Source organism: Podarcis melisellensis, assembly GCF_964234715.1.
Source record: "Podarcis melisellensis genome assembly, chromosome: 3".
NCBI lineage: Eukaryota > Metazoa > Chordata > Lepidosauria > Squamata > Lacertidae > Podarcis > Podarcis melisellensis.
In genome coordinates this window covers 84755349-84767757 of record NC_138530.1, presented here as the reverse complement: position 1 = coordinate 84767757, position 12409 = coordinate 84755349, and the positions used below count along the sequence as shown (strand labels likewise).

Sequence of the window (12409 nt, the reverse complement as noted above, 5' to 3'; positions counted from 1 at the left end):
TCCCAATATCTTTCTTTCTAAGAGAGCTAGAGAATTTTAAAAATGAAAGCTCAAGAGTCTGGGACACCTGCCAACATGCACCACTGGAAGCCTTCACAGGTGCCATGGCAACCAAGGGTGCTGGATTGGCAACCACTGAACTATAACTGTAGAAGACCTTGATCCAATGGACTGCTGGATATTATTATCTTCCTAGAGTTGGAAAAGCAATTTGCGATGCTATGCAAATAGGCCACTGCCTGGGAAGTAAAAGCAAAGGCCTACATGCAGTAATATGTGCAAATGGACTGTCTGAATGATAGTCTTCAACTGTGCAGGCTGACAGTTGCATTTATATGCCCGAAATAAAGCTTATTTTAAAACATAGCCAGATCTTGCAATATTTTCATATCAGTTATTTCCCATAGGTCCACGATGGGCTTCCTGGAACACAGGTGTCTTTATTTGTATCAGATGCGCTGGAATTCATCGAAATCTGGGGGTTCATATATCAAGGGTCAAGTCTGTCAACTTGGACCAATGGACACCAGAACAAATACAGGTAAAGAAACTAAAGCTGTAGTGGGGGCAGCAGAAATCTTCTGGAAAGTTTATTTCACAAGCTTAATTGGTAAATTGGATTATTCTTGCCCACCTTTTTTTTTTAAAAAAGGACCAACAACTGTTATTTAGTTAGAGGCATTTTCGTTAGGAGGACACTACGTGGCAGCCACTATGTTTGCTTCCCTTGTGGATTTCAGTATTCATATCTACTTAAAATATCAAGACTACATATTGAAGGCTGTTTGAAACTGCTTCCACACGACAGCTGCGATTTTCTGTGTGAAAAGAGTAATGAAATGGATTGATGTTCCATGCTAATAATGGCTTGTCTTTGTGCTGCCAAACTTGTATTGTGGCAGCTTGCATAGTCTAACAGTATTAAAAGCTTTCTAGCCAATAAAGTGAATGATGCCCTGAAACTTTTGGCCCTCTATTTTGTTCACTTGTTCAGAGCCTGATCCATTTTGGCATAGTTTCTCCCATTTTTCTTAGGGCTTCTTCCATATTCAGAACATGATCCCAATCAATCAAGTTGTATATTGCAATTTTTTTTTTTAAAAAGTGGTGATTTTTACTGAAGGCAGAGAGAACCTCATATTGCCCTTATTAATAATCAGGGTGGTAATAGTATCAGTTTCAGTTTTTCAGGCTGAAGAAAGGGGGAGCATCGTCCCAGTTGTTTTGATAATCAAGATGCACCCTGGCAATTCTCCAAAAGAAGACGCCTTTTTGGAGGGTGTCACAAGAATGTTTGATAAATCAGTCCTGTTTTGCCTTATCTCAAAATAGCCACTACTTTTCAATGTTTCTGACGACAGTCTTTAAGGATTTTCAGTTTACAGGAGCATTTCACTTGTGTTACATTATCCAGCTTTTCAACAAAAACATAACTTCACTTAACCTGATGACCTGTTCCTGTCAACTATCATTTTGTCCATTAATACACTTAAAGTAGAATTCTATAAATTTTTAGAAACGTGACATTTAATTATCAAAAGGCAGTTTAAGCAAAATTGTCACAAATACAGTATTTGCAACATCAAAAATATAGAAGCAATTTATGTTATGGTATAAAAGCAGTGTGCAGTATATTTTATGGTAGTGGAAACATTACCGTTTCCTCAGCACTAAAGTGCCTGATAATATCTCCCTACCAAAAACTTACAATAGAATTTAGCATTGCTTAGGCAGTACTATGCAACCTTATCCCAACAAGACAAAACTTATGCACATGTTACTTATGCTTAAAATAGTTATCTGCTGTCAAAGGAAAAAAGGAGAAACTGACAAAATTAGGGTTCTTTTGCCATATTTTTTAAAAATCTTCCATTTATTAATCTTGACTGCTCCTTGTAACAGTGCAGAACTCTGAAATCCTTCTACAAGGTTTTGCTATACTTAGCAAGAAATCAGTCAAGAATCATAGGATTTTTGTTGTTTGAAAGTTTTACCTTGCAGAAGCATACAAGGCACGTCAGCACTGTTGCTTTTGCAGAATATAATTCCATGAGAAGATTTCATGAAAAGGCCTAAAGCCAGAATATTATGATACTTGCGAAAAATGACTACAAAAGTAGTTGCTTGAATAGTTGCACATTTACAGACCACTTCAAACTATAAATACTCAAAAGTCCCATTGATCTTGATAGTAATGACTTTCACGTACAAATGGTTATGACTTCAATGGCTGTGTGTTCAATAAGAATTAAAATGGTCCATCTTTTTTCTTTTGCTATTGCTTTTAGTGCATGCAGGAGATGGGAAATACCAAGGCAAGGCTACTCTATGAAGCTAATCTACCAGAGAACTTTCGAAGACCACAAACAGATCAGTATCCTTTGTGCACTGCCCATACTGGGAGAAGGCAATAGTAATTTGAGTATTATTACAACGTACATGATTATATTCTACCATGCATAGAGTGATTAAATTGAAAAGGAGTAAAAACAAGAAAAAATACTGGTTGATTGGTTTCCAATGAATTGTGAGACAGTTTTTAGTTTATTCCAAATAATAAAATATTTAGAGATAACATTTGGTTAAATACTGCTAAATATGTAGAAATATTACGATAAAGAGCTTGGTCTAGTAGATCACTTTTAGTAGTGCAAAAAAAACACACAAATAAGCGTAACCCAGGTGACCTCTACCCCTGTCTTTGGTTCTACAATCTCTGAGGCATCTACCATCCCTATGTACCAGGCCTAGGCCTAGTGCTAGTACATGTGAACTAGTGGTGGTAACACATTTTGGAAACAGAGTTTGGAAGGTAGTCCACTCAGTTCACAGCCAGCACTAGCACCCATCCATTCTGACATGATTTATAACGGCTTTGTGGCACACCTCTAACAGTGCCTTTCCCCTGACCTGTCTCCAAGTGTTACCAGAGTTGTGGAGGGGAAGGGAGAATGTCAGACAACAAGGCTAGCTAAAGTTCAGGGCTTTGAGTTCTAACTTACTGTAATGAAGACTTCTGAACATGCTTGGAACTATAAAAACTGTTTTTGTTTTTTTAAAATTACCCCTAGCCCATTGATTGCCAGCAGGGAAGCATTAACTGTGCATAGCATATGTGTGACTACATTAGTCAAGAAAGTGTACCTCCCTAACTTTTTCGAGTCTGAACTAGAAAAGTTGGGGAAAATTTAGAGAGCTGGGGGTTTTTTTGCTTACTAATGCTGATCATATAGTCACTCCTCACATGCATTTTGAGATGTAGTTCAAAAGAATTTATGCTAGAAGGCTCGATGTATTAAGGTGTGCTTATATGAAATCAAGCATTGAATGAGACCCTGCTAAAATACTAATTAAAATTGAATGTGTGTGCTCTACTTCTAGCTTTAAAGATCTTATCTAGGATATAACTGGGAATTAAATGTTTTGTACTGTAAACCCTCTTTAGTTTGGTCTGTGTTCTGTCTTCCTTAAGTTATCTGATCTCAGAGCTGTGGAATTTTTCATCAGGGATAAATACGAGAAGAAGAAATACTATGACAAAAATGCTGTTCATGTCAGCAGTGTAAGTAAACGATCGATTTCTTCTGAATTTTGGTTTAACATGTGCATGTTGTCATAGAGTTAAATTATGCATACTATGACATATTTTAAGTGATTGCTCCCCACCTCCACAGCCCAGTGTGATCCGCCTAACAAAGCTGCTCCTGGCAGTTGATGGATCCCTCTCACAAGGCATGGGATAGTGCTTGGGGCAGCTGTAGCAGGATGGGAAATCAGAGGCATTTTGGGCTACCCTGTGGAAGCCAGGAAGAACTTTCTGACAGTAAGAGCTGTTCAACAGTGGAACAGACTAGCTCAGGAGGTGGTGGGCTCTCCTTGCTTGGAAGTTTTTAAGTAGAGGTTGGACGACTAGCTGTCATGTATGCTTTAACTGAGATTTCTGCATGGCAGGGAGTTGGACCATTTGACCCCCAGGGTTCCTTCCAACTCTCAATTCTATGATTCTACGATTCCTCCCCTTCCTGTCACTTCTGCAATCACTGTGCATGGATTTTAAGAAGTGAACAGGACACTTGCTTACCAATTATGTGATATCACAACACCATGTAATTTACATGCTGTGCTTGTTCCCCCCCCCTCTCAAAATTGACCACTAAGGGCAAAAAAGTTTCCCTATTGACATATTATAAAAGACCAACCCTGTCAGTACAGAGACAGGAAAAAACTGATTATCGTTAATCATAGAATTGGTTCAATGACTTGCTTGAAAAATAAAGTACTGTACCGTGCCTAGAAGCTGAGAAGCTCTTAGGGAGAATGAAGAGGAACGTGATTGAAACCTGCTGTCAAGTATTTGTGACTCTAAACTGATGGGTGGGGTACTGCTAGGTGTTCCTTCAAGGCTCACGAGAACCTTTGCTACTGAAAAGAACTTGGGCATGTAAACTCATTAACTGTAAAATGGAAATTGCTTTGCTGAATCAGAACAGGGGTTCCTCTAGCCAAGCATTGTATCCCCTGACAGTGGCTACCAATTTGCATGGCTGAGCTGGCAATCCTTTGTTATGATCAGAGATATACCCCTTTAACATGCAGCTGATTACCATACTTAACTTCCAGGAATCCTTCTAGACCTTCTGAGAAGTCATTTGACCTAGTGAGCACTTGCTATTCTCATGGCAATGAACTCCATAAGTTGGTTATGTGTTGCCTTGTTGACCAAGCTCCTTTTGGGAGGGGGGTAACTTGAAATGTAAATAACATATTTTTATTTTGCTACCTGTCTGCTTGAAGGTAGGCAGTGTGGCTCTACTTACAGAAGGCATCCCTATATTCCTCTGCCTGAAATCAGTATTGGAATTTTGCTGTGCAGTGATCTATATCAGCCCATTGGTCATATTACTACAACTTGGTGGACTGACCTTTTACCTTTTAAAAATCCTAATACACCATTTTAAAATATAATGTTAATTTGCTTTTGGGATCCAACAGATTCATTATAATCCTAGCTGAAAATAAAGTTGCCTATTCAAAATGACTTTGGTTTAACTTTTTTAATTTTTATTTTTTTTCACATTCCAAAAAAAAATAGCCCCAATTTGCTTGTAATGCTAAGCCAAATTATTACTTAGTGAGAACAAGCAAGTAACCTTGAGGAGCAAAGTCACCAGGTACCAACTTGCTTGCTCATTCTTGCTAAGCCATTGTTTGACTTACCTTGTGGCCTTGTTCGCACATGATGCTAAAACAAAAGCTGTTTGGGTACATTGGACCTCACAGCGTTAATTTAAATGCATCTTAGGTCTAACAAAATGCCTTGGGGGATAAAATGGAATTGTTCATAGGTGAAATGCTGGACTCAGAAGAGAAACCAGTGTTGCAAATTTGCCATAGAATAAAAACTGCTCCAGGGGTGGGGTCCAGCATAGCCCAGCAGTGTTTTGTAATTTTATATACATATATACTCACAGGGTTTTGGAGATTAAAAAACAAACAAACCATTTAGTGCTCTTGAAGTGGAATAATCACAGCAAAATATATTTTTTCATATAGACAAACTACTAAGTTATGTTCCTACCCACAACAAATACTATGGTTTGAGAGAGTTAAATATTAAAAATAGTTTGCAGTAATCAAAAATTAGAAAATACAGAGTAACAATTTGAGAATAGAAATGAAGTTGTTAATCAAAGTACTGTGGTTCCAAGTGTTACAATGAGATGTTGCCAGCAGAATTTTTAATATCACATGTGGCTTATGGGGCCTCTTAGTAATGTTAAGAGTTGGCCGTTGTTTATTTAGAGAGAGGCGGTTGCTCAGTGGTGGAGAACATGCTTTGCATGCAGAAAGTCCCATCTGTGGCGCTGTCTTGCCTGCCTTGTTTCTGGAGATAACTGAAAAGCTTGGGCTGATGGATTTGGCATTTCAAGGCTCCTACACCTCTACTTTGTAGGAGCTCAAAAGTTTATTACTAACAGGTAACAATGGGCTTTCTTAGGCCTTCTGATTGTGACTGCTCTTTGGGAGTTTATGGAAATTTCTGAAAATACTGCAGTAAATTTCAAGGGATAATTGCATCTGCTCATAAACAAGCTGAATAATACTTTGTTGAATGCTGAAAATACCCTGCTGATTACAGGTGTATTTAGAAATTCTCAAAAGACTATACAAACTGCATTATAACACACCCGGTAGTTTATGGTTATAAGGCTGTTCCTTATTAACTAAGAAGATTTTTTCCTTTACTGTTTCGAAATGGAGTGCTTTATTTGAAAGTTATACATTTAGAGTTCTGAGTTATTTTGCTTCAATCTTTAAATAAATAATTCTGTTAGAATGAGCAAGAACAAAGACGCCTTTGCCTCCTTCCCCTTCCCCATGGGACAGTGTTCATTTTCAGTTTCAGGACATTAATATTTCAACAGTCACACTGGATAAAACTGAACAATGGATGAAATGTAATTATTTTCCCTCGTGCTTGTGATGTGATCTTATCCAAGTTCATTTCTTATTTTATATTCTGGTGAATTCATCCATAAAGCATTCACTATTGATTTTTTTTTAAAATTGCCTTTTGAAAAAGCTGTAGTAAAAAAATTTAAAAGATGAAGAGGTAACTGCATGTAATTTGCATGTAATGCTAAGCCCAAACCCCGGCTTAGTGCAAAGAAGTGAATGTGGAGGTGCCAGTAGAGGAGATGGAAGCAGCTTTGCTCCTCCCTAGTTGTTTTTCTGCTGTGCCGTCCTGAGCTGCAGTTTGACTTAGTGTCATCTGAACCTGGACTCCCTCCAGACAGCGGCAGAGCATATGCCCGTGCCGCCCAGGGTGGGCACACTCCTGAGGGGGGCATGGCGCAGCGGGTGCCCTCCCAGGTGTGGGATAGCCGCTTGGGTGCCCTGCAGCAGGGGGCGGAGCGAGCCGCCCATGGTGGACATTCGGTGTGCCATCTGCCTGCAGCTCCCAAGCCTCCCTCAAGCTGTCAAAATGAAGGTGGAAGGGGGGAATGCCACCGGCAAAGCAGCGCAGCTTCCTCCTCTTACCCCGGCAGCTCGGGGTAGCCTTGGGAGTCATAGGCAGGCAGCACACCAGAAGTCACCCCCCTCAGTGAGGGCAGCTGGGCGATCCACCCCCACTTTCTACACCCCTGCCTCCAGAAAAACCATGAGCTGTAAATCATAGGACAGCTTATGGCCTTTTTTGAGAGAGCTAAACCATGAACCTGTGTTTGGATGATATGTTAAACCAAAACATGCTGTAGCTGAGTGCAGCAACAAAATGACTAGGGAGCAAAGCAGTTGCAGTCTCTTTTCTAGGAGCTTATTTTGCACTAAGACACTGGTGGCGCTGTGGACTAAACCACTGAGCCTAGGGCTTGCTGATCAGAAGGTCGGCGGTTCGAAATGCCGCGATGGGGTGAGCTCCCGTTGCTCGGTCCCTGCTCTTGCTAACCTAGCAGTTCAAAAGCATGTCAAAGTGCAAGTAGATAAATAGATACTGCTCCGGCGGGAAGGTAAACGGTGTTTCTGTGTGCTGCTCTGGTTCGCCTGAAGCGGCTTTGTCATGCTGAACGTCGGCTCCCTCGGCCAGAAAAGCGTGATGAGCGCCACAACCCCAGAGTCGTCTGCAATTGGACCTAACGGTCAGGGGTCCCTTTAAATTTACCTATGCTTTGCAAACCAAGCCAGCATGTACTCTCCTGCACAATTGTTAAATTTTGTGTGCTTTAGTTAAATAGCTATGTTGGTCTGAGAAAGTATTCTGAATTCTCATTGGTCTTCCTTGAAATGCTTAATGTTTTCAGTAGCGAAGTTAACCAAAACATGTAGTCCTCAACATGCATACGTTTTGTGTCGCTAATTTCATCTCTGTTCTGCCTTGTCTGTATTTCATCTGTATCTTCTGGTAAATGAGAAAGAGCAAAGTAAACTGATGGTTATTCTGTAGTCTTAGTGAAATCTGCCTTGGCTCCTTTTTCTCATCTTTCATCTGCTTTGTACAGATGTCTTCCTCTGATGCTTCTCAACCTCTGGCATCTTCTCCTTCTCTGCAAGCTGCTTCTGAGAAAAACAAAATAGAGGTATCTCCTCTTCCTTGTGTGCTTGTTGCATGCAGATGCTTTCTACGTTGAATTTGAATAATGTTGAAAAGTATTCTTAGGCCAATCCCATGATTTCTCTGTAAACGTTTTAATTTAAACCACAAGTGTTATTGTACCCCTCCTTTAAGGTAAACTGAAGAGATACATTCAGCTAAACTTAACTTGCATGTTTGAGAGTTGAGGTGGTGGTTGTGTCAATATCCCACCTGTTTCCTGTTCTTTTACAATAGTATATGGAGTTTGCTCCCGTTGTTTGGTCCCAGCTCCTGCCAACCTAGCAGTTCGAAAGCATGTCAAAGTGCAAGTAGATAAATAGGTACCGCTCCGGCGGGAAGGTAAATGGCGTTTCAGTGCGCTGCTCTGGTTCGCCAGAAGCAGCTTAGTCATGCTGGCCACATGACCCGGAAGCTGTACACCGGCTCCCTTGGCCAATAAAGCGAGATGAGCGCCGCAACCCCAGAGTCGGTCATGAATGGACCTAATGGTCAGGGCTCCCTTTACCCTTTACCTCTGTGGAGTTTTGATACCTTTCCACAGAGTGTTAGTGCAGATGTAATGCTACACTGTTTTGAGGCTTGACAAGACGGGATGGTACTGAAACCCAATTTCATTGTTTTCCTAGGGTACTTTAAATTACCCGGGTAAGACCGCTACCATTTATCAGGAATTTGAATTGCTGTGAGACACAGTCAGATTATGACATTGTACTATTACATCTGAATAAAATATTTGAGAGCTTAGTGTGATCCTGCAATCCTCAGTGAGTGTCTTTTTGGAATCTATGCCTTTGTCTCAAGAGCCAGACGTTGTGAAAGGCATAAGCAGCAACAAGCAAGTAAAAAAAGTCTTGGCCTAAGAGCAACCAATATCTGCCTCTTCAACAGTCAGTTCCAGGCCAGGCAATTCAGCTGCTAAGTGGCCATTGGAACATCAAAGAACAAGGGAGACCACTTAAGTACACTTTTACCCTGTTACAGTAACTATTGTATTATTTATTTTATTGTATTTGCAATACATTTTCTGCCAGTTTCGGAGCTTCAGCTAAGAGGCAAGGTATAAATATGCCTAAGTAAATTAACATTATCTTGGATGAAACTATGGCTGTCAGTTTTTTAAATGATTGTCGTATCTAAAACTGATAACAGAACATCTTTCCCACAGAAGGAAAAGGAAAAAAGGAAGGAAGAGAAAAAGAAAGATAGAGAGCCAGAAAAACCTTTGAAATGCTTAGGAGTTGAAAAAGTAAGCTAATTTTTTCTCTTACTAAAATATATTTTTTGTGTATATTGCTATTTGTAATGTGTGTTTAAAATGCATGAAATAGAAGTCGTTTGAATAATTTTGAAAGCTTAAATATGACACTGCTACCTAGCAGCATGAATTGCATGGAAATCTCAGCTGGAAATACTAATGAGACAAAAAACGCTCATGACAGCTTCCATCAAATGTATCCACAAGAGAAAAGAAACTTCCATTCTCTCATTCTCGGATGGCCTTGGGTCTCTTCTTCCAGCTGCCTTTTCGTGCTAATAATAGCTGGCACAGGTTATCTGGAAAAGGAGAGTGATTTGCTGTGCCTTTTAATAAGAGGGAGCTTGGCTTGCATAAGATGACAGTATAGCAGGGTTCCAAATTGTTTTAAATCATCCTGTACAGCCAACTGTTGCCAATTGCTCTTTTAGTTTTCTAGAGTGTTGTGAATTCTTCAGGGACAGTTATTGTTTTAACCTTGTACAGAGAAATGTACTAGAAATTAATGGAGGCATGGAAGCTGCCCTATTCTTTGATCTGTACATGGGTACTAATTTGATCAAAGCAGTGTGTTTAGTTCAACTTATGGGAATGCAGTGAGTTCTAAGATGCTGTTGTTTTATTGTGAAGCACCCCCTTTTTGCTCCTATTGATGCTATTAATAAATAAAAGGATTATTTTTGTCCAGAAGAAAACCAGAGGAATTAAGAGTGCCGAGATTGTTTGTCAAAAGAATTGCTCTTTAAGTTGTGAAATAGAACATGTTTTACTACTGAAAGTGATAGTCCATGGATTCCTGAAGGAGTGATGGCTGATCTTTTATTTTGAGCCTTTGTATCTAAACAGACCTCTTTAAGAACAGTCCAGTTTAAGAATGATTTGGTTTACAAACTCTGCAAAACTGGAAATAGTGTCTTGATTTGAGAACTTTACCTTGGTCTAAGAACAGAATCTGAACAGTGGAAGGGCACCAGCGGCGGGAGCCCTCATTAGGGAAAGCACACCTCAATTTAAGAACGGTTTTGGTTTAAGAACGGACTTCCGAAACGGATTAAATTCGTAAACCAAGGTACCACTGTATTGGGAACTTCCTGCCAAGCTAAGCAAATAATCTTAGCTCAGTATTCACAGATAACCCATGTCACTCCTACTGTAGTTAGGGTTTTGTTTCCTGTCTCTCAGCTAACCTACAGTATATGTAGCCATTTTTTTCAGACCCTGTATAAGATTTTTAGCTCAGCTTGTCCACTTCTCCCATAGATGCTGCAGTCACTAAGCAGTGCTTGATGTTACACTGAAGCAGGGCAAGCAGCTGCATGAACGACTTGTGTATCTGCTCTTTGTGCTTCTTATGCAGGCCTAAGAACATAGGAAGTTGTCTTATACTGAGTCAGACCATCTATATCAGTGTTGTTTTCTACACTGACTGGCAGCAGCTCTCCAGAGTTTCAGACAGAAATCTTTTCCAGACATCTTTACCTACCTGGAGGTGCCAGGGAATTCATGTTCTTTACCACTGAGCTGCAGCCCTTCCACAAATCTTGTTTGGGGTCTGCGTACATGTGTCTTTTGTGCAGCCTCTTGGAGGAATTACACATATTTGCTGTCCATGACCCTTTCCCATATCTTGCTGGGAAAATCAAAGGCACTCCCAAGCCCATCAGTAAGTGGGAGTAGACTTGGGATACCAAATCCAGTGATAAGTGGAACAGTGCAGCTGGAGCATTGTCTGCATTGGAACTCCTTTCCCTAAATTCAGAACTGTGTGCTGGAATGGTCCCAGTTCAGCCATCCATGCTATAGGTTTCTCTTTCCCTGGTTTCCCTTTCACTAGGGTGAATTGTTAGGATAGTGAAGGACTTATATTGTGCTCCTGCTGAACCAAGAAGGCATAAAGTGAGAGAGAGGTGAGATAGAGACAGAAATGGAACAAACACACATATATTTTTAATGAAAGAAGGAAAGGATGTGTGTGAGAGTAGGATGAAGAAAGAAAAATGGAAGTAAACAGTGGCTTCAGACTTCAGGTTTATGAAGATTAGAATGTGGTTAAGATTAGATATGGTAAGACCTCCGGGATGAAGAAAGAGGTGATATCTGAGAGATGGTGCAGACAAAGATGACTGTGCCTGGGGAGGGGGGGAAAGGGTAGCCTCTATGATCTGGAAAAAGAAAGTGCCGCTAGGTAATGGGGCTGCAAATGTTTCAGTATTAGAAACAGAAAAGGGGAGCGATACAGATGGACATGCAGACTGTGATGGTACAGAAGGAAAAGACATCCTATTGAGTAAGCAGAGCATGCCAAGAAGTGAAGATGGGAATAAAGAGGCTTAAGAGAAAGATTTCATGGTATGGGTTACAAGGGAAAAGGAGGCTGGATTAAACACGAAATTAAAATGACAACAGAAATGCTTTTCAGTGATTATTCAGTTAACACAGAAGTTGCATTCAGAGTGATTAGACTTTCTGCATCCCTTTTCTATAGCTAACAATTGTTTTCTCCTCACAGTGGGATGCAGACAGCATATGCATCTCACTGCAGGGAAGATTGTGGCATGCATGCCCTTCCAATGTTTCACCAGGGATTAAAATCATATGTGCAAGATCACTCATACATTGCCTTTCCCTCCTTCAGCAAAACTTCAAAGCCATTCCTCATTATGTTGAAATTAGCTGTAACAATGTTTGGTGTTTATATATTTTGTTTTATTACAACAAATACATTCAGGTTTTTCTTTTTCTTTTTAAAATTATTGTGTATACATTTTCCATTTTTCTACGTACACACATTTTACCATCATACATAAATTTTGTTCTGATTTCCCAACCTTACCTTCAATGTTATTCTTAACAAACTAGGCTGGAGTAACAAACAGGTATGCAGCAAAAGATGTATTTGGGTTTTTCATAGGGGAAAATCCCCCTCATCTCACCTTTCTAGTGAGGGAGGGCTAAAAAAACATTCATTATCATGATAAAATTTGTGTTCTCTGAATCTTGGTTTGAGTGGCAGTTCTTGTACACGCAGCAATTATGGATACTAAAAGATTAAGTGACAG

General features: G+C 40.0%; 1 protein-coding gene across 3 annotated transcripts in view; it reads left to right on the top strand.

Annotated features, from left to right (window-relative positions):
• Positions 1–12409, top strand: part of SMAP1 (small ArfGAP 1) — a 71356-nt gene that overhangs the window by 32800 nt on the left and 26147 nt on the right. For 2 of the 3 annotated variants that reach the window (XM_081904911.1, XM_081904909.1), the window contains exons 2-6: positions 408–541; positions 2289–2374; positions 3487–3562; positions 8001–8078; positions 9261–9341. In XM_081904911.1, coding sequence (XP_081761037.1) covers positions 2292–2374; positions 3487–3562; positions 8001–8078; positions 9261–9341 — 318 coding nt within the window. In that variant the 5' untranslated portion in view covers positions 408–541; positions 2289–2291. The remainder of the gene's footprint in view (positions 1–407; positions 542–2288; positions 2375–3486; positions 3563–8000; positions 8079–9260; positions 9342–12409) is intronic. The other variant, XM_081904910.1, reaches the window with a different exon arrangement.